The sequence below is a fragment of the Scomber japonicus genome, chromosome 5 (genome assembly GCF_027409825.1).
Source record: "Scomber japonicus isolate fScoJap1 chromosome 5, fScoJap1.pri, whole genome shotgun sequence".
NCBI lineage: Eukaryota > Metazoa > Chordata > Actinopteri > Scombriformes > Scombridae > Scomber > Scomber japonicus.
The window spans coordinates 31,408,673-31,436,359 of record NC_070582.1 but is presented as its reverse complement, the minus strand read 5'-3'; the positions used below and the strand labels follow the sequence as shown (position 1 = coordinate 31,436,359).

The 27,687-nt window shown below is 38.7% G+C and overlaps 1 protein-coding gene across 1 annotated transcript in view; it reads left to right on the top strand.

The window, feature by feature from the left end:
- The window catches only part of si:dkey-246g23.2 (solute carrier family 66 member 2), a 54,757-nt gene that overhangs the window by 7,854 nt on the left and 19,216 nt on the right, over positions 1-27,687 (top strand). The window contains exon 3 of the mRNA XM_053320067.1: positions 24,371-24,587. Within this exon, the coding sequence (XP_053176042.1) occupies positions 24,371-24,587 (217 nt within the window). The remainder of the gene's footprint in view (positions 1-24,370; positions 24,588-27,687) is intronic.

The window sequence follows — 27,687 nt, the reverse complement described above, 5'->3', positions numbered from 1 at the left end:
AAACAACAGATTGAGTTATTTTCTCCTTTTAAACGGCTACATGAGTGATTCAAAACACCTCTGATATTTATTAAAACTCAATTTAATCTGTTTAAAGTATCACTACTAATCCATTATTTTAGTTCAGTTATTATCACAACTTTTTTGTTTTGTTCTACTGCAAACCAAACATAGACATGCATTTATTATTAAATGTCTTTTAATTTCAACACTGTTCTGGATGAATGGTGCATTATTTTAATAAAATGCGTGTGTGTGTGTGTGTGTGTGTGTGTGTGTGTGTGTCCAGCATATCAATAAAGACATCCTTTTAGCAGGCCAGTCAAATGCCTGCCAATACATTCGAGTGACCGTTTAATAAAGACTAGGCTTGCCTCGTTTCAATTTGGCATATTTGCAAACATTTGGTTATATCAATATGAATCTATATCACTATATGTTTAAATAACACTGCTATAGCATTTTAAAAGCAACCTGATCATGACTATAGCCTGAAGAAACTAGACTGTTCAGTATCCTTTCTACTTGGTAGGTCATAGGAATCAATATCAAATGTTTGGGGAGGTTGTATGTGCTGAGACGCACCACATCATATAATTATGAGCAGCAGAGTGTGAAAAACTGTTCATGTCAGCCCCTGAGTTATTATTCTGAGATTTCAGGGATTTCTGACAGCAATGATATCTCCCACTTGGCAAGAAGAACTACAGATGTTTGAATAAACCTCTGGAAACACGACTGCAAAGCTACCATCGTTATCAACTCCAGTGTTGACACTAATAAAATCAATTCAGCTAATTAAAAAACCTTAAGTCATGCCCACTCTCACTTGTTAATCAACAGCTACAAATACCTCACACAGAAAAAAACACTACTCAAGACTATTTATCTGGAGTGACTACATAACTAGTGAGTGAACAAAGTCAGAACAGCAGATTTCTCAGTTTTTCCTATTAAATGCATAATTATTCCACATTCCACATTTTGACTTGTGATACTGTACCAGTCTAAAGTTTGCACACACTTTCTCATTCAAGGGAAGATATGTCCAAACTTTTGACTGGAACTGTAGAAGTTGATAATAATGCTAATGATGGCTCTGTTCTATTCAAGTGTCTTAGTATACTGTAACAGTGTGAAATACCTGGCCACTGAAACAGAAGCTGGAACTCAGCCATTTTTGTTTTGATCTTTTCCATCTGTGCTTTTTCTAACCTTACATACATGCAGTGTTGATTGACAGCTGTAATTGACAATTAAGTTGCCAGCTGCTCTCCTTAGCTCCTGCACCCTGTGCTGTTGAGGACTTTCGGAACTTCTTATGAAAAGGATAAACCGCTTTTTTTTCCTGCTGTGTTTGTGGTTGAGGAGTTACACTAACTAAGATGCAGTATTTTGGTACCTTTAATGTTATTTGATTACAATACCACCCTGTTGGCACAATTTAGCTTAAACACAAGTACAATTTAGTAAGCAAGATGAGGTAGCTGCCTGGGCATGTTTCCAGAGCGTGAAAAGCAACACATCACACTTCTTACTTGGAAACTCCTGGCTCCAAACAGAAAAGATAACAATGGCCATAAGCCTTAATACTGGACTTTAAACCATCCAATGTAAACCAAAATGCTATTAATTAAATAGATAACTATATCACATTGGACTTTGTCTAAATAATACCTGCATGAGGTTCTGTGTGCTTGCTTGGATGGCACCTTTTTTTAGGTGATGGAAAAGTTTCCTGTCCTGGTTTACCCCGACTGAAAGCATAATTAGCAGCACATCTTTTCTTCCAAGCCTTTGTACTTTTGCATAACCACACACTGCCTTTACATTATTAACATTGTTTAACCTTCTTTGTCAGCACTTTTCACACTAGTGGAGGGTAAATTGAATTCCCTGTAGCTTCGTTGTCTTTGGATCGTCTCAGTCGACGGCTGGTTTGTTTTTGCCAGCTGCTGGTACACTATGCAATGCAGCCTTGCATGGTGAGGTTGATAACCACACAACAAGAACTGTGTCAAATACATGAATTGATTTGTAGTTTACTTGTCAGAACAGTGATAGTGGCTTGTGGCAGCCGGCAGAAAGTGACCAAAACATTCAGCTCCTAGTCAGTTGATTATCTAATTGTCATTGAATGTCTTTAGATATATATATTTACATATATTTTCATTGTTTCTTCATTATCTTTATTTCTTCCTCTCGTGTCTCTTCCTGACATTTTTGGAATATGGCTGTTTTCCTCTCATCACCCTATACTTACAGCATCTGTTAGTTTTAGAGGTTTGCTGCATTTGTGTTAGGTTAGCTGTTCAAACTGAAGAGAATCACATCACAAAGACAAATGATGGTTCACATGCATTAAGTACTATAGTTGACAACACAAAATTGCTTTTAGATTGTATTGTCCTTTTAAGATGCTTAAAAAGCTTCAGTGTGAGTGGGAGATGAATTTCTATAATATTCTCCTACATAGCTACAGAGGTGCATAAAGATTGAGCCGAGTAGTCCAGCGGTGGTTTAATGCACATTAGTCCTTGACTCCACAATGTCAAGGAGACGGTGTGATAAACACTGATCCCTGTGAGGTTTAAGCTCATTATTCCCTCACTCAGTTGAACCGAAATGAGCTCGACCTCAGCCATTTCCCCTTCGCTCTGTCACAGTTTGGTTGCTCAGTGTGTTGTTCTGTGATTCACGCCCCATCAGAGGGAATGTTACAGAGTCAAACTTTAAAAAAACCCTCTGGCTCACTCATTAAGAGACAGCTCTTTATATCTCACGCTCTGTCTCTCCCACACAGACCTGAGGACACATACCCCCGCCTCACAGGAAATAGCCACGCTGAAATAATTTATCACCGTTTTAACTGGTATATTTTTATTTCGGTAGATAACTCTCTAACTATATATGCTATTACATAAGGTGCTTTTTTATCTATACCTGAATCCACACGTTATTTATCATAGTTCCTCTATACGTCCTGTCTTAGAAATGTATTCTACCATGCAGCCTGTTAGGGAATATATCATGATGAAGTTCCTCTTGGCATCACTGAGTTAATGACTTACCCAAAAGTTTGAGAGACAACCCAAACTAGTCATGCAATAAAAACACTTAGTCTCATAGAAAGTTATTAACCTCTAAACTAAAAACTGCGAAATGATCAGTTTTGTACAAGCGCAGGAACTTGCAGCTGTGTACAGAGTAGTAGAGTATATAGCAGGCTGCCTGCTCTCCCAGTGTCCTAATTGGAGAGGTGATGCTGTGCCCTGGGCACTGCATCATCCATGAGACACTCAACTCGTGCAGACTCTTCTGACTCGACTCCAACATGTCACACTGCGCTTGCTGAAATAACATCCGTGCCTGCAGGACTGCCCTCAAACCCAAACAACACGGACACAAAAAACACACATCTATAGTCAGACCATGACAAACTTTTAAAGCAGGCTAGAAAAATTCCTGCATAATTGATTGACTAGAATATCATAAAAAAGCTACAGTGTACTAGAGTGGGACTCTTTTGCAGGGCAAGTAGGGAAAGTAATGTAGACAACACTTAGTGAGTGATTGCTGAATGCGTATGTAGTGAATGTGGGCTGGGAACAACAGGTTCAAGCTAATGTGGGCTATGAACAAGTTTTGATCATCACTGCTGTTAGATGCATCCCGGCTGAGTCAATTTAACATGAGTCATTTAACACAGGATGTTATATTTTGCTGGACACCCCACAGTGTTTCCATTATTTGTTCATATCAGAAGCAAAAAAAAAAGGAAGTTTGCAAACCCTGCTGTTATTCTGCAGTGTTCAATTACTTTCAGACCATCAGTTCTCTGTAGACATTAGGATAGAGGAATAATTCAATTGGGTGCACAGATTTAGTTTGAGTTTGGAGTAGAACCCAACCGATATATCATTCAGCAGATATGGGAAGATACTGGCCTATCATGGATTTATCAGTATCAGTGTGTATGTTGTCCAGTATGTGCTGATATTGTGGATATGTGGTTAAAAGTTAGGTAGGGAGCATTTTTGTCTTGTTACACACAGCACATGAATTGAATGCTGTCAGATTAACAAAGGCTGCAGCAGCACAAGGTGTACAGGAAGTCAAATCAATGCACATCCTGTTTGACCTTATTAAGTTTAATGTAAAATCATTCTCACCTAAGTATGATATATATGGAGTTAAACTTGAATCAGTCTCATCAGCTCTTAAAGGAAACATTTCTTTGTGTTTCTCCTTCTTAGAGACTCCTCAGAGAGGCAGATATCAGAGCATCTGACCGTTTCTCTCTCTAGTTCTCCTTCCCTTTCTCTGTTTGTCATTCTAAACTTGATTTATCTTCTCTCACTACTCTCTCTATACTTCTTTTACACTATTAACCTCCCCCTTTTCCCCCGACCCAATAAATCCTTCCCTATTTCTCATTTCTTCTCTCTAAACTGTTGAAACAAGAAGTGGACACTGATGCAACCACGCAGCAACAACATGCTCTCTGATACTCAGATCCTATTCTCGTCTGCTTCTCCCCGGTATAAACAAGCACTGAAAGCCAGAGCTTCGTCAAGTAGAAAAAAACCCGGCACATAATCTGTGAGAAGATGTGTCCAGACAGGACTGGGACAAGCGGTGAGCTACTGATGATCCATCAGACTCTGAGCTGATTCATAAAGGTGTTCATGAATATGTTTGTGATTTTGTTATGAAGCGTATTTTGTCATATATTGGGCTAAAGTGATATTGTTTAAATTGTCAACTAATTTATAAAATGATCCATAAAGCTAGGCACTTCTGCAGTTGTCTGTCAGAGCTAGAATAAAGCTCCTCGTTTACATAAAAGCACCAGACAGTGTTCAAATATACCTATTTTTCTTTGGTGCTGTTTTGGTGTTTAAGTTGGAAAAGTGTTTGAAAAACAACAATCCCAAAAAATAGATAAATAATTACCTTGGGCTAAATTTCTAGCACTCGAAATCAGAGAAACAAATTGCACTTTAATCTTTGGTTTACTGTGTGAACTTAAAAGAGGCACAATGTGGGGTCTACATGAAAGTCTATATAACAGAACAAGCAAATACAGCTCAATATAAGTATGTGTTCAACAGATTAACAGGCAGTTGCTTTTATTTACTGCTGGTCAAAATGAACAACACACTTGTAAAGGATTTACCTTCATTTCACAGATTCAAATTGACAGCTGAATATATTGAAAATAAACCCAATCTGAGGAGCTCATTAGCATTTAGATTTGACAGTCATATTGTTTGCATGGGTATTGTTTTATTCCTCTGTCTCTGCTGTTTAGATAGTGAAAGAAAAAGAAAATCATCATTGCAATGCTGAAGGAAAAAAAGCAACATTAGTGGTACCCACTCACTGACTCATATTACTTGAAACCAACATTGCTGTAAACACATGCCGTAGGGAACAAATAGACTATTTTCATATTTCTAGTTAGATTTTGTATTATTTATTTCTGATACTTATTCTTTGTAGTTTGCCACACACTACGAAGTACAATATTTATACATATTAGCCCCTGCCCAGCATATCGATTACCTAGTTGCATAAAAAGCTACAGGTGGAAGCAATCCCAATAAACTGCAATAGACATTATCCTAACACTCACACATGTGTACATCCTGGGAGAAGGGAACAAAGGAAAGTGGCCAATTACGTACAGAGGAAGGTCAATGGACATTCTATCTAAATAATGACTTTTAATGAGGCACTGCTGTGCTAATTACTGCGGGGCTCAGACAGGATGATGAGTTAATTGTACCCCGAGGAAGTGTTTGTGGCTGTGTATGCCACTTGTGGTTGTGTGTGTGTGTGTGTGTGTGTGTGTGTGTGTGTGTGTGTGTGTGTGTGTGTGAAATCTTTCCAAAAAAAGGACATTCTTAAGATTTTTATGATCCCATTTTCAGTCATTGCATCACCTTCTGTATTTTCTATGCCTTTCTCAAGCAGAAAATTAAGCTGATGTAAAGTGGCAGTCATATGTAAGTTATGCAATATGAAAATGATGGTGATTTTGCACTGTGTACAGTTTCATAAAGTCCCAGTGAAATGGAAGTTAGAGCGTCTTTAGCTTCTGTGCTTTGAAATATTTCACATTGTTAGAACAAATCATTTGAATTTGATTGGACCGCTTAAAAATGAGTGAGGCTTGAAGTTTAGCATGAACTGTTTGGAAATGAAAACAAGTTCTTTGCCCACTGATATTCAAACACACATCTCTTCCTTTCTCTCTCCATATTGCTTTGTTAGCTGCTACGACCCACAAATGGTTAAGTGCAGTTTTAAATGACCAGTGTGGCTGGCTACTTGCTCAAAGTCACATTTAATTGGATGAAGTTTTGTAAATGCCCGTTAGTGCAGGATGAGTCGTCAGACAGGGACAGGGATCTTGATGTAAAAATACTGATACTGATTTTTTTGATGTACATTTGGTAATTAATACAGGGACACTGTTAAAAAGTGGAAAACATTTTTTTTCATTTCACTGGGTTTTTAAAATTGTTTTAAAATAAAAAGACTTATGAGAAGATCACACTATGAATAAAAGCCTCTTCTGACTACTCCCTTATATCCCAGAGCATGCTGTGAGCAAAATAGCAGCTATAACTTTAACTGTAAGTATTTATTGTATAGTTTCACCTGTTATACATTCTGTGTAAGAGCTCAGTTGGAGTGCCATGACTAAGCAAACATTTACAACATAAGCCATGCTGTATCAAGTACTTAAATTGCAAACAAGTGAGCTCGCTCAAGTTTATCCATGCGTAATTTATACAGATTTAAATGTGAACAAACAAAACATTATTGTTCTTCTGCTGTCATCTGCAGCTGTTTAATCTCATATTGTCTCATACTCTGTTTTCCATGGGAGTGTTGTGCCTTCTCATCTCAACGTGTCAGATTATATCTATAAACACACTTATTCAGAGCATGGAGCCTGCATGCTACATGTTAGTATAGGATGAGTGGGGAGCATCTGAGGGATTGGATTCAAGGCAGCAATATGGTTTATGAACACTGCCATTACGTACGCTATCCATAACATTAGTAAATGTCAACATGTGGCCTAATGTGCCCATTAATTACATATTTTACACTGCTCGGGGCAGTCATTGCTTTATATGGCTGCTAATAAACTGCAATCATTCATTGAATTTTTTGTATTAACTTAGGCTGGGTTTAAAATTCAGTAGTATTGTTACTGTACAAACGCCACACAGCAATTTTTTGTTAAATGTGAACTCTGGATTTTACACACAGACCTGCCAAATCACAAACAATCATCTCCACCATGAAGGTCATGTTGTTTGATCAGGAAGGCTTTACAGATACACACTGTTATTGTGCAGCTAATTATAGTCCTACACCCAACACTGCTGCTCCATTTGGCTTTGTTTTCCACTCACATTATCTTTGATTTACACCTGCTTATCTCTATTGGAAGAAAGCCCCCCCTATTGATAATGTGTCTGCCCCAGAAGACCCTAATAAATAGTTTGGACCTTTTCAGTACACTGTGCTGTTGGTTCCTTATCTGGACTGCCTGTTTCTTCCATCTGGTCAACAGCTGATTATTATCAGACCATCACCTTCACACCCAACCAGGATTAACTTTGACTCTGAGTGTGTGTGTGTTTGTCTAAAACATAGGAAGCAGGGAGAAAAAGAGAAAAGAAACCATCTATGACACATTTGTGTATATGTGCATCAAGACGTTTGTATATAAAGAAGCATAAACCAATCCATATCCAGTTATTCCATGGAGTCTGCAATAGTATAAATCTTTAAAACACTGTGTATTCAAAGTACACTTGCACTCAAGTAGTATCAAACATCATCCTTCACCCACCTTTTTATTTATACCCACATCACTAACATAAGATAGAGACAGACAGGATAGGTCAAGACAGAATGAGAGCGAGACAGAGTGTAGATAATTTCATCTCCTTCTCTTCTGTCTCCGTCATGCTCTCCCGGCATGTGTTAGGAAGGGTGGAGTGCTCCAGTGACGCTTCACCTCTTCAAAATCCACCCTGTCTTTCATCAACTCGGCACCAAGGTCACTGCAGCATAGCACTTTCAGCTTCTCTCTGTCCAGTTATCATAGTGGACACACACACCAAAGTCCACTACTGCGGCACTTTCTGACAATTCAGTGCTTCATAATCAGAGTGGCAAAAAAAGGTGTTGAATAGTGACTTAATAATGATTGATTTCTGGCAGCCAGGCTGTGTGTAACAAACTCATGACCGCATCACTCGTGTATACATGGGTGTACATGTACATAATGGCACATACATAACATTTGGAACATGAGAAAAAGCATGAGTAGTTGAACATTTCAATATTTTGATACAAATGTATGTTTTAAGTGCTAGGGATATGCATGAGCCCGTTTTCTCATGATTGTCGTATAACCAACGACTAATCGAATATTCGCTGCATGCCGACATTCACAAGAGCTACGTTGATAATGCGCCAAAAACTAACATTCAATATTCATAAACAACAAGCTTTAACAGCACAATCTTGTATTAAATTATAATCAGCCTTCATTTCTTCATAGAAACACATTCATTAAAGAAATCTTACAGACCCCTAAAAATATAGCAGCGTGGATTTTTTTTTCTAGCTGTCAATGAGAGACTTCTCTGAGACATTTGTCACACTTTTCAGGAGCTGTTCCAAATTGATGTTGACATACTAGTTTGGTGATTAGCGTCAGGTCCGTCTCCCTCAGTAACCGTCACAGCAGACAGCAACTTTTTTACATGACTCAGCAATTTTTCACACTGGACTTTTGTGTGGCTTCGTCTGCATCACGTTCTCTCTGGTCATCTAGCTGACAGGCTAACGTACTACCAAGTCAAAGTAGCCGAGGACAGGAATAAAAACTCACACCCGTCTCAGGTTCTACTTCAAAATAAGGTGGAGCCGGTTTACAAAAACTTAGAGCTCCTCCTAGTGGCTGAAAGTGAAAATGACTCTCCAGTAGCTGTTAATGAACCCTTCATACCAGACGACACAGCTCAACTCTTCATTAAAGTTTTTCAATTAAAAAAAAAAAAAGACTTAAGTTCACTCTTTCTACCCTTCTATATCCCCAATCTGCTCAAAATGCAAATCAGCGGAGGGAACTCTGGGCTTTGTCCCAAATTAAATACATTTTGGTATGATATTTTCAAATGTTTCTCTGAGGTATATAACTGTAATATTTTTCCAGATCCACTCACCGCAATTCTCTGTGGCTCTCGACACCTTTTTATGCTCACCAATTTGCACCGTAAAACTATACAATATGGAATGGTCATTGCAAAAAGGAACATCTTAACTCATTGGAAAAGTGATGAGGCGCCTTCCTTTAAGGCCTGGCTTTCAGAAATCACTAATCTGCTACATATGGAAAGGATCCGACACAATGTCTCTCTCAGCTCTGCAACTTTTGATAGGATGTGGCAACCATTTCTTCTATATCTGTCAAGAATGACCTAAAAGTAATACCAAGACCACGGCACAAAGGTCTACTTTAGACCTTACTAACGATTATTTGATTATTCGGTTTTAATGTCACATCCCTAGTAAGTGCTGGGACATGACAGCCAAGCACTTCATTGTCTTGCTGCATTGTCCTAAAAATGGGGGATTATTTATATAAATGTATGTATGTGTACTCTTAAAACTGAAAGCCAGATTTCATCTCATCATCTTTGTTTCATTTCTAATCCAATGTGCTGGAGTAGAGTGAAAACAATAGAACATGTGTCTTTGTTCATATATTTACAGTAAGTATTATACTTAGTTACAAATATGGGTGTAAGCATAGCCTGAAAAGACGGACTGCTCACTGTCAGCTCAGTGTCAGTGCAGCAGCTGTGATCTTCTGCTATCAAGCAGGCGTTCACAAGCCAAGCTCAGTGTAGTCTGACAGCATGAGCTGCCAAAGCTGGTTGAAAGTGCCTGTTCACAGAACAGAGAAAATAAAAGTGAGGCCGGGGATGTTTTGCCTCATCTGAATCTCCTGCCAGCACTGCAACCATTACTCTGCTGCTCACTGCTGAAAATGAGTCATGACAAGGGGTGAGGCTACCTAACTACTGGCTGTCAGGCACTTTACATTTAAACACATCAAAATGCATGATGAAAAATTAATTTCAAAATTGGTTAAAAATCAATCTTTTTTGTTGATTTACTATGACTGTGTGTCCGTAATGCTGTTGATGGCAGAGATAAGAATAGACCAGAGCGTCTGGGATTTATAGATAACAGCAACCATAATAAGAAAACCTATCTGCTCCCACATCACACCAGATAACCTTTGAAAACCACATGAAACAGAAGAACAGCACTTTCTTTGAAATGTCAAACTTTTATTTCGCTGTAGACAGCAAATCCTAAACAAGTAACTATCTTCAAAGAGAACGCTAAAGTTTCTGAAGGCCAAAACCACCTGCAGGCACCCCCGATCCTGTGTGATCTTAAAAAGATTTGAGACATTTACAGATTTATTTGACATGCAGGGCAAGAGATCTAGACTTATACGGCTGCTATCAGGGCAAGTGAAGGACGATGCCAATGAAGGGTTTCTTTAAAATCTCTGATTCTCTCTGCTTAATGGAAGTTGCAATGCTGGATAGATGGAGGAGAAGACAAGCACAGGGAGAGGGGGAGGTGCTGTGACTGAGTGAGAGAGTTATAAGGAGGTTAGAAAGAGGTGAAAAAAGAGTGAAAGATTAGAGGTCCTCACAGATCCTCTTGGTTTCTAGTAACTGGAACCGGGCCCAGAATTGGACTGGGTCCAAATTCAGTCTAACTGGGTTTTAAGAGGTTCCTGTTGTACTGCTGCAAGTCTTGGGTCTATATGTCTGATACCTGAGTTTATCCAAACATACACAGGGCAGCACCTTGAGCTAGATGCTAACATCAACATGCTAACTAGCACAGTGTGATAATGCTAACATGTTGAAGTTTATCAAGGTTTACTTTTTTCCATGTTCACCATAATTGCTTATCAATTTAGCATTCTAACATTTGCCGTTTAGCACTAAACTAAACTAATCTACAGCAGAGGCTAATGGGAATGTCCTGATATTTACTAGTATTAAATTGTAAAACAAAGTATTGTTGAAACAGACTTTTTTACCTGATCAAAAAGTGTTACCAATCGATCCTGATGATGTCATGAATGTATGTTCCAAATTTCAAGGCAATCCACACATAGTGGTTTAGACATTTCACTAAAAACAACAAATGTGAACCTCACATTGGTGCTAGAGGAAAAGTCAATGCATCAGTAAAAGTTGGAGTAAGAGTTTCTGGGAACCATAAATGTCTGTACCAAAGTTTGTGACGATCAATACAGTAGATGTTGAGATATTTCAAAGGACGAGAGAAAACTTGGACCCGGTAGAGGAAGGATTCATCCCCTGGAGACATTTCATGGCAATCCATCCAATAGCTGTGTTTGGATGATATTTCTGGACTGACCAGCAGTCTGATAGACTGCCATTGTCATCTGTAGGTGGCAAAACATCTATTGTGATGACAGTAAAGTAAGCCTAGAGATGGGTAATATGATTGAAATCACCATGATATTAATGTAAGCATGTTGTCTTCCAACATCATTATACTGTATTATGCTGTATCAAATACATATCAAATAATAACAATCTATTGATGTAAGACAATGAGCTAAATTCCTGTAATGACATCAGACAAAACTCTTCACACACAAGCAAAACAACACTTATTTGATCATTTTTAACAATATAATTAGCAGAATCAATCAATCAATAAAACTTTATTTGTATAGCACTTTTCATACATTGTGATGTAACACAAAGTGCTTTAGAGAGTCAAAACGAACGGGGGGGGGGGGGGATCATTAACAATAGGAACTCAGGAAATGACTCATAACTCTCAAGAATCTACAATGAGGAAACACCAAATGTAAAACATAGAAATAATAAGGTAATAAAAGATTAATAGGGAAAGAAGGAAAGAATCAAATTAAGTCATTACAGAATTAAGTAAAACAGACATTAAAGGTGGGTTATAAAGAAGAAACAATAAAATAGAATAAACAGAATATAGTAGTAGAACAGGCTAAAATAGAAAATAAAAGACAGATTAATAAATAAATAAAATTCAGTTGAAAGCCAAATGAAAAAGGTTTTAAAAATATCAACAGTCTGCTGCCCTCAGGTCTCCAGGAAGACTGTTCTACAGACGAGGACTCTGCTTAGGTTTTTGTCTGGACTTTGGGAATAATTAAAAGGTCTCAGGTCTTCTGGTAGTGACCCTCAGGTCTGGTAACATTCATGATCAAATAATCACAATTTCATTCTCCAGATTATAACCATGGAAGGGCACCCACTCAAATTTCAACAAAAATGCAAAATGCCTTGGTCATGACAGGAAGCTGGTCAGTATATATGGCTGAATGGGAGTCTTTTTTGGGCTATGGAGTACATGAAGCAGACTAACTCTGCCTCATTTATCTCAGAGCTGCAGGCGGCAGCCAATGACTTTTAGGGACAGAAGCGCTAGAGCGAGAATGAATGTTAAAAGGTAGATTGGGTGGTGGTGTTGGATGTGGGGGTTTGACAGTATGCCAGAACTGTCAATGAATGTGAAGCTGAAACAAATGTTAGGTGCAGAGGTGTCATGTACTGACTGATATATGGTATTTTGTCATTATATATATAAAACCAATGTGACCAGGCCATCAATCTTCATCTCCTCTCTCACTTTGTTCCTTGCTCTCTCTCCTTTCTCTTTCTCTGTCTGTCTCTATCCATCCATTAACAAAAGTACCACGCAGAAGTGTCTCCTTTCACATGTATAATGTGAAGGTTGTGCAGTCCCTGTGTTTTCTCTGACTTTGATATTGAGCTCTTTAGTGTCCTGGGGTTATTCCTTTATGAAACGGGTATGGAATCCATTAGTACATAACAGAGGTCACAGAATTGTTGTTGCAGGTTGTTAATGCCAAAAGGGCTCATTAGTTAAGCCTTGTCTGGGTCAAGAGGCTCGAGAGAACACACACATACACTCAGTGAGGAAGCAATCAGTGGTGAAAAAAACAGTCATGGTTCACTAGCAAGGTCAGAGCAGCCTGCTTTCAGAAGTGCTACTGCAGCAGAAACTGCAGGAAAAAGTGACAAAAGATCATTTGCTGCAAGCCAATCAGACCATGAATGTTGTTGTTCATTTAATATTTCTCTCTTTCTTCATTGTTTTTAATTAACTGTCAAAACATGCAGTAAACAGTAGGTAATATAAGGAATTATCAAATCATCATGAGTTAATTATCATATGGGTAAAAAACCCCTCAATATATATATTATAGATGGTAATTACTTTAATGGTAATAACTTTAAGATGGACTCTTGGGAGATTAGCCTTGAGCTAAAAAAAGATCCTAATAAGCAAAAAAATATATGAAGCAATACATTATGACATTAATAAAGATTTCTGTATACAGTATATTGACATATTGAAAATACATATATGTGTGTACATACTTTATATATATAATAAAACATTAAGATATATGTTCTAAAACATAAATGAATATATAATTAAGAGGCAATGAGACGCGACAGTTATACACAGTTGATTATTGCACTGGATCCAGGGACCTTTGCTATTCATAGTGGTTTGTCTTTGTCAAGGTAACGCAATATTAAATGAGCAGCTACAGTTGCTAACAATGGCGGTTGACTTTGATGTCAAGTCAAGTGAAAGATTTAACTTCTCAACTTAGCTGAAAGGATGGCATATGATTGGCTGAGGGGTCATTAACAATTCTAGTATTACATCAGAATGACTGCCAGTCAGTCAATCAAGTTTTGATAATAAAAATGCATATTTTATATACCATGTATTTTCACATGCACCTAAGGCCAAGGTGTTGCAAACAGTTTGTACTGTATATAATAATGTTATATACTTACTTACTTATACTGGGGATTAGCATTCATTTTATTGGGACATTACATCATATTATCAGTTGAAAGGACAAAAATGCCCAGTTTTAGATTTGTTGAAATAAAGACATAGATATACATAGATGAACAAAGTAAAACAGGAATAGAATAAAATAATAACCACCCACACTCACACCCTCCAGGTCATCCACTTCTAACAGATGATTTTGTGTTTCGTAGCATATATAGCTAGCATACATAATTAAACATGTTCAGCATATTTAAAAAAAAAAACTATATGTATGTGAGTATGTGAATCCACTACAGAAGCACCGCTGGATACAAAGCGATGGGAAAGTGCATTTCTAAGTAATGGGAACTCTTGATACTGTTTTTGAACATGACCAGAAGGTATGTGCTAGATGAGAGAGGGAGACGCAAACCTATTACAGACTGCATTAGTGCCAGTAATTTGCTAGTTTAGATTTGTTTTAGTGCATTCTATGGAGCTTTTTAAATTGTATAAGACAGAATCATTTACCTGTAATTTGGCTTTTCCCCACTAGGGGTCCTGGAACTGCTTAGATGTCAGCCCTGTCAGGTTTTCTGATTTCTCTAAAATATCTGATGAGCTTTTAGGGGCAAGTGAGGGAAGTAGTGCAGTGATCCTTCTGACTGATTGATTTTGTGGTCTGAATGTCTTCCGAAATGATTCAGAATGGGAGCTATCTCTGTGTTATAGAGTCACAGGTCATTTCCATACAAAGAAGTGCTCCATATTTCCCCACGTATAACCTACAGATGTGTTTAGGTTTTCAGTATTATGGATAAAGGTTCAATTAACTAGTACAAACAACCATGGTGACAGCAGACAGCCTTGGTGGATTGCACATGACATTGTGAAGTATGTTGAGTGCTGATAGTTTCTGTGAACTCGAGCTTGAGGAGATGAATAAATAAGGTAGACCCAGGAAAGGATATGCTTTCCAGTAATTTAAGCAAATACCACCATTGAACCCCCAAAGGCCTTTTCAGCATCTAGAGAAAGAACTACTTTGGGGCTTTGTGGTTATAGATGGAGCGGTCGCTGTATATTTGAGAATAGATGTCCTCCCCTGATGAAACCTGTGGTCTTCAGAAATTGTTATAAAGGGAGGCATATTTCTAATGGTCTCGCCAAGACTTTTGCCAGTATTATAACATCAGCAGCATTTAAAAGTAAAATAAGTCTCTAGGAGCTGCATTCTGCAAGATTCTTGTCTTTTCTTTTTGAAGAATGACAGAGATTGAGGCCTCAATTAACGTTTCTGGCAGAGTCGCTGTGAATAGGGAATTATTAAACATATCCAGCAGTAATGGAGCTAGATGCTTTGAGAATGTTTTATGGAGCTCTGAAGTGAACTCATTTGGCCTTGGTGTTTTGCTGTTACTATCATATATTTCTTCCTGGATTATAAGGCTGCTCAAAGTTTGTCTTTGTCTGCTTGTCAACCATTGGTATTTATACATTACTTACAAATGTATCTGTGTTTGAGTCTTTTGGGGGTTCTTCTCTGTGGAGGGAAGATTAGAAGTAGTGGTACAGATTTAGAGTAGGATTTATAATTTATTGGCAAATGCTAATCAATATTAGATATTTTATCAATTATGTGTTGTCTATTGTGGTGAATTGAGTGTGAAATCATTTTACCTCTTAGAAAAGCTTCCAGGGTTTTTCAAATTAATGATGAATTGATTTCTTCTGAGTTGCTAAAGCATACATTTCTCAGTTGCTTCTATTATTGAAATGCAGAATGCTTCATCTGACAGTAATGATGTATTGCATCTCAAGTGTGAATTTGTAGCTGGTGGAGAATCGAATCTATGGTCAAGTAATGAAAGGGAATGGTTGGATATGGCTATTGCTTTTATTTTTTAACAACAGGAGTTAAAACTGGATTTATTAAAATGCTCAAAACTTCTAGAAACAGCATGCTGAAACAGGTACATTATTAGCCTCAAATAAGTTCTTATAGATGTTTATTCTGGCATTATATTTGATGACATTCTTAGGTAAACAAACACACATGTAAACACAATGGAAATATCGAGATCAGCAAACATGATCAAGTTCATATCCACATATCATATGATAATGAAATATATGGACATGATAATGTTAATAATTACATTATCATACGGTAAGTTGATAATGTAATTATAATGACAAGCATACACTTGACCCTGTGTCATCCTAGTATTGTGCTAAGCCTAATGTGCTAATGTCATTATTCATTGAACCTTCTAGCTTATAGCATATTCTTGATGATGCCTTTTAGGAAACCTCTATTTAAAGGACAACAATGCCTCCCTATTAGACATTCAAACAAGCAACTGTAATCTATTGACTTGTGAATGTATTACTGGGATGTTTCCACATGAATGACTTTTGTAATACACAAACTATTATGCAAATGAATCCGCAGGCCGTCCCTGGGAAAAGATATGCATTAGAAGATGCAGACAGAATTTTTTTTTTTTTCGTGGATGTGACCAAACAGAGCTTACAGAGACCACTGCAGTGCTGTCATAAACCGTACAACAATGTGGCCCTCTCTTACAGCTTCATTTATTTTGTTAATTCACTGCGCACAAAAGATAAAAATAAGGAATGTACTTGTGACAAATTGGGCAGTGAAGCAACAAATCCAAAACTGGATTAAATATGTAAGCCGAAATGCAACGGAAACCAATTAAAACTCAAATACATAATGCAGTGTACAGCCCATTGCAATATGCCCCATTCCCCTGTGGTACAAGACACACACTGCTGCTGGAAATTAAAAAATAATAATTGAAGTGGACATTTTGATTCCCCTGTGTCTGTGTGTGTGTGTGTGTGTGTGTGTGTGTGTGTGTGTGTGTGTGTGTGTGTGTGTGTGTGTGTGTGTGTGTGAGTGTGTGTGAGTGTGTGTGTAGTAGCTGTCAAGATGAGATGAAAAATTGAATTTGTCAGCAAAATGCACCAAAGAAAAAAAAAAGATCATGCTGAATAAATACACAATCTTAATCCTGCTTTCCTCAGTGACTGACGTAAACTACGTTGTAGCAACATTGTAACAACTGCAATGTAACTTTTTTTTTCACCTCTTATCTCCGTCGTGCACATTCTCAGTGATTTCATTGTTAACTTTTGGGGGTAAATTAAGCCGATAATTAGCTTGTTAAGGCTTTTCTCTGTTAGTTTGACTCTGCTTAATGATGTTTACTCTGAGCTTCTTTTTTTTTTTTAGGTAGCTGAAGAAGCCAATTAAGTCTTGACGTGTTCCTTTTTGTGTGCGTGATTGAAGGGATACAATAGCGGTGGACTGAACCCCAGCCGGTGAACATGACTCAGAAGTGTACAGCCATGCAGGTGGGGAATTCGGGTAGAAATAGCACTCCTCGTTACCACAAATAACCCCTGTAACGCATGGTTGGACCTGAGCCAAACCGCTCTCCTGCACAGCGCCGTTGCTTGTTCAGGTCTGACTTTGTGCAACATCCCCCTCTAAATATTCCTCTCCACAGGGAAGCATCTAAACAGTATTAGCAGGAGGGAGGCGGAGTGAAATGGAGCGGATGATGCAGAGGGGGTGGGCGATATTTTAAAAAAATCTGTTGTATGTATAGGAGATAATTGATTCTCATCATCAGTGTTTCTTTTTTAGAGTTTGTGTTGACTTGTCACTGCGTTGGATTATTCAGTTCTCTCGCTCATAGCTGAGTTTCATGAATACTTAATGACTAAAATTGGATGTTTTGTAGATTTTTTGATTAGTAGTCTTGGCAAAGTTTCTGAGATATTGTGGGGGAAATATGTGGAAATTCTCAGCCAGCAGCATCGTTCATTTCTGTATTCATTAAATCAAATGTTTTACTAGGAAAGGCAGTTTTCTAATTAAGCTCCACTACTCCCAAATTAATATGAACTAGTATAATGGAGTAAGTCCAAACGAAAAGGCAATTGAGTGTGTGTCGGTGTGTATTACACAAACTTAACACATGGACATAAATTAAAGGAGCTTTTATATTGAAAGAGTTAACAGAATGAAGGAAACATGGAACAGAGTGCAGTGAACCCTTTCTTGTCTTCACCTGTTCTGTCAGGGAAGTTAAGTCTCTGCTGCCTCACACAGCACAGAAGAGAAGCACCCCCCCCCCCCCCCCCCCCCCCCCCACACACACACACACACACACTTTTACTTTTCAGTCTGTCAGAGAGAGAGAGAGTTTAGAACGGTTCAGTGGCTTCCTGTCTGCCCAAATGATTCCAGAGCTTCTGTGGTGTTCCTGTTAAAACTCGACAAGAGGGTATTAGAGAGTGTTTCTGGTGCGTCTGTCCTGGCGATCCTCTGCGGAGCTTATACTCTGCTCTTGACCAGATCAGATTAGGATACGGATGAAAAGTCCCGTATGTTGTCAGCCAGATGTACGAACAAACCGTAGAATAGACTTTTTGCCCGTTTTACATAGCCGTAGCAAAACGTTCTGACAAGTTTGTGTTGTATAAGAACATATCCGCACATTAGAGCAGTCAGTGAGCTGAGCACTGAATGGACAGCCTGTAAGAGATGTCAAACAGCAACTTTCACACATCTTAAAATACACTGGGCGAACTCAGAGACAGTACTGACAGTGCTGAGTCAACATATCTTAATGCTCTCTAGCTGTCAGGTTCTATGCTTGTCTCTGTCTCAGACTCTTTACTCTCCATACTGCTCTCTCTGCTCGGCCTGATGGGAAATGCCTTGAGTTTAGCCTCCATATATCTACTTGAGTGCCTCTAGGCCACTGTCTTTCTTCTTCTAACTCACACACTATGCTCCTTCCATCCCTCCTTTCACCTGTAATCTTCTGATAACTTTATTTTGTATAACACCTTTCATGAAACCCAAGGTCACTTCACAATAACAAGAAACACAGACAAAACACACATTTAGCCGGCAAAAGCCTGCAGGAACAAGTGCCTTTTCAACAGTGATTTAAAAGAGTCCAGAGTTGGTGCTTGCTGAATGTTTGGAGGGAGCGAGTTCCACAGTGTAGGAGCTACCACACTGAAGGCCCTGCTCCCAATGGTTTGCCTTCTGGTGCGGGGGATGAACAGGAGGCCCAAGTCAGTGGAGCACAGGTCCCGTAGAGGGTGGTAAACATGGAGGAGGTCAGTTAAGTACTGGGGTGCAACGGCATGAAGAGATTTATAAGTGAGGAGAAGAAGTTTGAAAGTGATGCGGAACTTAACTTGAAGCCATTGCAGCTGTATGAGTGTGGGAGTGATGTGCTGCCAGGGTTTAGTTAGAGTGTGAACCCTGGCAGCTGAGTTTTGGACATGTTGGAGCCTGTCCAGCGTTTTATTGGGGACCCCATACAAGATGGCATTACAATAGTCCAGATGTGAGGTGATGAATGCATGTATGAGAGTCTCAGCAACTCAGTCAGAGAGTGAAGGACGGAGTCTGGAAATGTTCCTTAGGTGGAAGAAGGTGGATTTGGTGACAGATCTCTCTTCCTCTTAGTGGCATGTATGGGACTGTTGTTCAAATCTAAAAGCATATTCATATTCTACACCCTCAATTTTGACCCAGTCCAAGAATCCCCTCATAAAAAGTGTCTATATTTGAACCATAGATGTGTTTAGAAAGCATCAATAGATCAGACTGATCAATAAATGTGTGATTAAACCTTGATTCATGTTTCAGAGAGCAGAGAGAGTGTAGTTTTTAGCTTTTACATCATTCATTTATGGAGTAAAAACAGCTCCTATCACACAATATCATGTCCTATTTTACCTAAGACATGAAAATATAACATAGCAATAATGATGTAAATGTATTTAATGTAAAGTGAAAATGAGCAGAACTTTATGGAAGTGTGGGGTTTATTGTATAACCATTAGAGCCATCAGTCTTCACTGCTACATCATAAAAAGAAATCCTCATAACTACTATCTTATTAAAACTATTAACTATTCATTTCACTAAAACACATGTCAATAGATACGGGTCAGATTTGACCTGGAACAGGACAAGTTCACACAAAAATGTGTAGCACCTATACAAAATATTATTTGTGTGCATTTTGGGCCACTTTAGGAAAAGTCATCAAATTTCAGAATAAAAGACATTTGAGATCTTTTTTACAGCTGTCACATGTCAAAATGGGTCAAATTTGACCCAAACAGCATGTAAGGGTTAAAACAGACAATGCTGCACCTGGTATAGAGCTTACTGAGACTCACACCTGAGCAGGTACACACACACACACACACACACACACACACACACACACACACACACACACACAAATCGATTGACATACCTTCCCAAAGCGACTTCATACACACATATTGACACCCTCGGGGGCCGCCGCCCTCACCTCCTTTTAGTAATTGAATTGTTTGATGTTGAATGGGCTTTGGAGTAAACAAAGAATCCGTGTGAAGAAAGAGCGCCTCGCCTCCTCCCGGCCGCTCGGGAGTCTGCGTGATCTTTGAAGTACAGCCCTCGCCTCGACACGCGCCAGACAAGACAGCGGTTTTGGAAAGGGGATGGCCACCTGGCTGAGGTGACAGGATAGCAGCCATTAAGTCAGTGTGTGTATGTAGGGGTGCGGGGGGGGGCGGGGGAATAGGGATGATGCATGCAGAGAGAGGAGGACAAAAGAAAAGAGATGACTCTATGAATGATGCATAGCTTTCTCTATTCATTATACTCTTCCAGGCAATTTGATTATGCAGGTAAACATACCAGGCGGTATAAGTGAGAGATGAAATGAGAGAGGAGGAGGGGGGTGGTGGGTTGGGGTTGTGGGACAGGGATAAGAGGAGGAGAAGCGTGTGTCTCTGAATATATGAGAATGGATCGGATTGCTTGGTAAAAGGACCAGAGAATTGTGTTTTTGGTGCATATATGTGTGTTTGCTGATGATAAGCAGGAGAGTTGGAAGCTGAATTAAGAACGGAGAGATGAAGATGTGAAAAGCTTAGCCGGAAGCTTTATTGCTTTATATTCACTGAAAGTTTACAGTAGTTTTGAAATACTTCTACTCCCATTGTTGCTGCTGTCAGCATGTTTATACTTTACCACCTTGGCCTCATTCAAAAGGAAATGAAAGGGCTTTTTATGTTGCTGATAAAAGGCAGCTCTAAGCCACTCCTAGCTCTCCTGTCTCCCTCTGCCAGCTGCTAGTGGCTGCAGTGACTCAGGTTTGGAGTTGTGTGTGTGGTATAAAGGTCAAGCAGAACTTGTGAATAAGAGCTGAAGTACAAGCCGGGCCGCACGTCTGCAGATCTTCACCGTCCATCAGCGTCATCGTTAGTGAGGACAGACATAAATCACTCCCTTAGAGTCAGGATTGGTTGTGTAGTTATGTGTGCGAGGGCTGAGAAGCACACGTGTCAAGCTGCGGGCGATGTGTGTCTTTTTGTGGCTCTCGGTAATAAAGCCATTAATAACGTTCGCTGCTGGCCACAAACATGCCATCATGCACCCGCTGCAAGATGTCTCACTCTGTCTGTCGAAGGATGCACCAGCTAATGCAGCCCACTGGAGTGTGATGAGAATGTGTGTGTGTGTGAATTTGAATAGACGCTTACTCAATATTTAGTGTGCCCATGTGTGTGTACAGTATGATAGATGATTTAAATGAATTAACATAATTTCAGACAGAGAAGCACTTCAAACACTGCTCTTTCAGTGCTGAGAGGATTTGACCACACTGAAAGCTGAGCTTGAATACTACTGCGACACATCCCTCGTCACTCATTGGCAGCTCATTGACAGGATAATCTCGTCAAAAGAAAAAAAATAATCCAAACCGTTTTTATCTTTTTCAGAACCAATACAAACATGACAACCATCATAATTATCATACCTGAATATGAAAGTTAATTCTTGACATGGAAACAATAGTTTTACAAACTCAAGGTCCGGTAAAAACCCTAATATGTAACATTTTTTGTCATATTACCATACCTGTGAGTACCTTTATCCATTACCATTGACCACAGTCATAACCTAACATTTTATCTGTGAGTAGACACACAGTAAGGCTGTGATTAACAGTTGTTCTTGTTAGGAGAAAACTATAACTGTTTTTGTTTCATTCATTCATTCTTGAGAAATTCTCATCACAGGTTTCCAGCATTAACAGTGTAGTTTAAGGACTGCTTGTTTCTGTTTGAAGGGATTAAGGTATTAATACCTTTTGAAGGTATTCATTTAAGCAATGAAATGTTTTTCAATACCTGGCTTTCTTTTTAATGGCTGTCAAAAATTGCCACTGATCTATTTTAAAACTATAAATGGATGAATTATTTTAGCCCTGTTGCACAGTGCAGTTCTAATCCTTATCCTGAACTAAAAGTGATTAGTACTGAACAATCAGTTGCTTAAAGTGGAAATACTACGCTCATTTCCAGCTCTGCATTTGTATGTAGGGATTCCTCTAGAGCAGCTTTGCATGATTCAGAGTTCATATTCATCCTTACTTATCATATATATCAAAAAGACAGTTGCATTAGTAATTGGGTTGTTGGTAAGACAAGAAAAAGTAGTTTAAAATTGTCACAGGAACTGGGAAATAGAGGCATTTTCTGACTTTTTAAAGAGCATTAACATAAAGGATGCAGTATTTTGTGGCATTTTGTTGATTAAACTGCTCTTCAGACTAAATAATCAATAGATGAATCAATGAAAAAAAGTGTTGCAGTCTTAAAACTGCCACACTTGTAATGATTTTCTCATCATCATTTCTCTCATGTCACCGTGCTGCTTTCTCATTAGCCTACATAGTGTGAAAGGTAACTGCCAGGTGCTTCACTGTATGCAGTGTCACACTTGAGTCCCCACACTAACTAATGTGCTCTTATTTAGCCATCAATCCCTGTTAGCTGATGTCAGCTGGTTTTCCACAGCTTCACGGTCATACATAAGCAATGAGAGATCGTTGATCATCTCACATTACGCTCCATTGAGGAGATGCTTGATGCTGACGGGAATGGAGATGTAGTAGGCCTAATGTTTCCTCTCATAAGCTTTTCTTAGCAACCCCTAAACCAGCGTCCAATACTGTGATCTCCTTCTGAAGCCAACAGAAGAAATATTGTATATTTTTTTCTTCTTGCTGTGTTGTTTTTACAGGGCCTGAAAGCTCTACTGGCCCTTCCTGTGATTTCTTGTAAAATAAAAGCTGCTTATGTCTAATTAAAAGCTTTAAAATGCTGAATTACAATTGAAGCTCACTTCTTAAATCTTCTTATCTATTTAATTTGTCTGTTGCTTTTGTTTTTTTAATCTTTTTTTTAACCTAGTTTAGTTAATTTTTTATTAAACTTTGGCTTTTCTTTTGTATTTTTAATCTATTTTAACCCAGTTTTTAATAAACCCTTTCTCTTATTCTCTGTTATTTTACTCATTTATTTATAGATTTTATCTTTTTCATTATTCATTTTTTACTGATTTTACATACATTTTCTGAACATTTTTTATCATTCTTATTTTCTCTTTGTGTGCATCGGTCTCAGTTTTTGTCTTTTAATTGTCACTTATTCTGTCTTATTATCAACTTGTCAATCAACTAACAGCAAAGCACTTTAAACTACACTAACCTGTATGAAAGGTGCTATATAAATAAACTTGAATTGATTGATTGATTCTTACATCATATCCTCTGCCTAGTATTTCCTGTGCTACATGTGTAAAAGTCCAACTCTGGAAAATGTCAGTACCTTCTTTTCTGGATATTGTCTGATGTTCATATGTGAAAAAGGCTGCAGATAATAAACATCTCTGGACAGCGGTGGTCTTTGTATTCATCAATGAATTTCAAAAGCCACACACACACACACATGATATATAGAGTTTTGTCAGTGGAAAGATAGCTTTAACCTCAGGATAATAAACTTTCTAAATGTATAGCCTAGCCTCACCAAAGGCCAGGTTATTCCAAAGTAATAGAAATGTAAAAGCTTTGGAGTATCTCATTTATCTTTGTTCCATCCACTTATGCATGTGCACAGTATTGATTTAAGAGTGCTGTCTTTGCAGAATTTCTAAGCATCCTCTAATGAAACTCTCTTATTCCTGCTCTTTCCTCCGCCATCCTTTCCCGCAATATCGCTCTTGCCTCTTTCAATCTCCGCCTGCCACTATTCTCTCACTCTTCTGTTGCCATGTGCACATACTGTAACCACGCTCACACACACACACACACACACACACACACACACACTTCCTCAGTCTTATTCTGCTTCTTTGTTTGATCATCTCTTCACGCTCGTATCTGTTTTTTCCCAATCTACACTCCTTTTCACTTAGTCTGACTAAAAACAATACTAATGAGAACTCAGAGTGCAAATTCAACTGTTTTTCTTCTTCTCTCCCCCTTTTAACTAGACTTGGACGTTCGCTACTTCTGGAAGTGGAGCGCATTCGAGGACTACCTGCTCTTCTGTTTCGGTTTCACCGTGCTGAGCGCCGTGGTCACTCTGCTGCTGCTGGACTCGGCCATGTTTGTGGAGACGCTGGGCTCCCTGGCGGTGATGTTCGAGGCCATGCTGGGCCTACCGCAGCTATTGCAGAACTTCCAAAACCGCTCCACCAAAGGCATGAGGTACAGCACGTTCTGAGGTCGCCGCTCACTCACACTATCATATCAGTGGCACACTCCCCCGAGACTTCAGCACTGCTTACTCTCCCACCCACCGTCTGCTCTAATTAACCTAAGTGTCCAGGGAGTGCAAGTCATTTATACTCCTGTGAACTAAATATGCTAATAAGTTAATTTATAATCATTAAGAGGCTACACAGTGAGTCAAGGTTTGGATAAACTAACCCTAACCCTAACTGACAAATGACACATTTGCGCTGTGGTTGTCATCTATGTATATTCAGAGCCTGAAGACAGCAGCTTATCACACAGCCAGCTCCCAGACTGAGCTTGGGACTGAAGCTTCCGCTGCATTTTGTGAGTGAAAGAGAGCTCAGTCCAACAGGAGGATTACTATGAGCTCAGAAAATACATAAACAATGCTGTTATCTTGATTATAAAAGTTTTATTTTGGACACAGTTCAACCACCACCTACGGAAAACTGTCACGCCATAACTAAAAAATATTACTCATACATGTACGTATTAATACATAAGGTGGAGATAAACTCCAGATGAAGTGATATAATAAGACACTCATAATATACACAACAGATGGTGAGAAAAAGAGAGAAGTTTAGTTGCATCCGTCTTCATTTTGATGCACACAAACAATCCATTATTAGATAATCAGATACTGTGTTCAATCATAATAGTTAAGCCTATGTTTCATTTATGTTTCTTTTCCCCACTACAACCTTCCTTGTGGCTTTTCTACATCTCCTCTGCGCTATGTTTACACTTGGTCTCCAGAGGTGGAGAATTTTTCCCCCTGCAAAGCTAGCAACTTCCTCTATTATTTGAGTCGAACTCCATTAAATGCATCTGCAGTGAGGAGAGAGGTATACCTCGGTGTGAATGTTTAATAAATGCAGCACGTATTCAGTGCAAAAAGCCTTAGATATGCGCCTGGAAAACACATGTTGTATGCCGAGGTCAGGCTACACAAACTGAGCCCAATTTTGAGACGATTTTGTCATTGCTGACAAATTTGGAGTGACAGGTGGGGTTGTGAACATTGAGAACGACGGAGTAGTGTAGTGTGATGTAATCATAGAACAATCGTTCGGCATCTGGAAGTCCCACAACACCCTGACAAAAAAATCTAGTAGTCATTTTTTTGTATTTTTTTGTCATACATCGTGTTCCTTGATGTTGACTGATAACAGAACGCTCACTGACATCCTGTATGTAAACACTGACACAGTCATCTGAAGCTGTCCAGCAGCCCTCTGGCCACTCAGACAGTGGGGAGAGCAGCAGCTCATCTCCACCTCCTCCACTGGCTGATTCATGCAGGTTTTCTTGCCTGAAGGGTTAAAGGATACACAGCACATTTTGTCCTTTTCATGACACCCAGGAGTATAAAACAAAAATATAGTCGTAGTCTGATCCCAGCAGGAGTGAATCAGGTCCTGAGTCTGAACCCAGAGCCCTGAACAGTCATCTAACAGTAATAAATGAATTGCTACTAGTGAACCATGTCCCACTGATTTAGCTTTAAAAAAAGGATTCATTTTGCATACGCAGGTCTTTCCTTTCATAAAAAGTAAAGGAAAATGCAAATAATCCTGTAAAATAAGAAGCCATCTGCCCTCTTCTTTCAAATTATAATCATATCAAATCACTTAAAGGAATCAACAGATCCCTTCCAGGAAACGTTCTTTATTGTCAGATGACATGCCAAATTAAAATGTTTAGGCAGTATTCACGTTAATCTCAAGGTCTCCTTGAATGGAGAAAGTGTGAAGAGGGTGAAAAGGGGGTGGGTCAGACAAAAGCCTTAATTTGTGTTTTGATAGTGTTTTCTGTTAAGGGTATGTCATACAGTGTAAAGGTCAATGTGTAGACTGATTAGGACTGTGAGATCAATTACACCCCTAATGACACAGAACCTCATACTAATTATAATCATTAGTTCCTCATTATGTCTTTTGTCTGTCATCAGTGTAAAAATCATGCATACAGTGTCCTTGTGTGTGTGTGTGCGTGTGTGTGTATGCGTGTTTGTATGTAGCGTATCTAGTGTAGTTACATACTCTGCCGATCACTCATCTTTGAAAAAAAAAAAAAAAAAACCCAATGAGACAAACCAAAATATTTTCCTTTTTCTGTCTTGGATACAAATATCATACTATCATTGGTGTTCAGTAGATATTCAGGAAGTATAGAAGTCTGATGCAAGTTTACATGCACACCAGGGGAATATAATGACATCTATAATTAGGACCTCGTATACTCTCCCTTGACTTGGGACTGGTGCTGTTGATCATATTTTGAATGTAATGAGTCTCGAAATGTTGTCTTACATAAATTCACAATGACAGATGTATATATTTTTTGTGCTGTAACCATGCCCTCATGAATGGCGGAAGGCTGTGAAGTCAATTTGACATCATGGCCAAACTGTGTAATTAGGACTTGTGGGTCCATCATGTGATGCACATTGGCTCAAAAAGCATTTTTTCCTATTCACAGTAATTGGGGGAAAATACAGCTGTAAAACAGTCACAACCACTGCAACATGACTAATTTTAATATCAGAAAGATTTGGCCGAGTAATATTTGGAAAATTTAAAAGAGCTGCATTATTATTTTATCCCCATTCAAGTAAGTGGAAGTATAACTACTCAGCCATAGGAGTTTTAAGACTTGCTGGAGAAGGACTGTAGTGCTCATGCTCTATAAGCCCGGCAGACTTCTTTGACCTCATGCACCACTGAGCAACGTTCATAGGAATGAATGGGCACCATTTTTGAATGCAGTCTCAAGTTCTCCTAAATAAATGCATGACTGCAACTAGTAATTAGGGCTGAGCACTAAACAGTGCAAAAGCCCTATTTGAATCTCTAGGAATTATTTTTTCTATTCTCCTTTTTCTTCGTCTTCTTCTTCTTACGAAACAAACACATTTTTGACAACCTAAACGGGCCCGAAAACTTTGGTATTTTATGGTTCACAGAAATGAGCCTAGCAAAATAGCTCTACTGCACCCCCTAGGCAAATAAAATAAACTGAGTCCTCTCTCCAGATTGACATAGATGAACAAAACTTTGTACACATA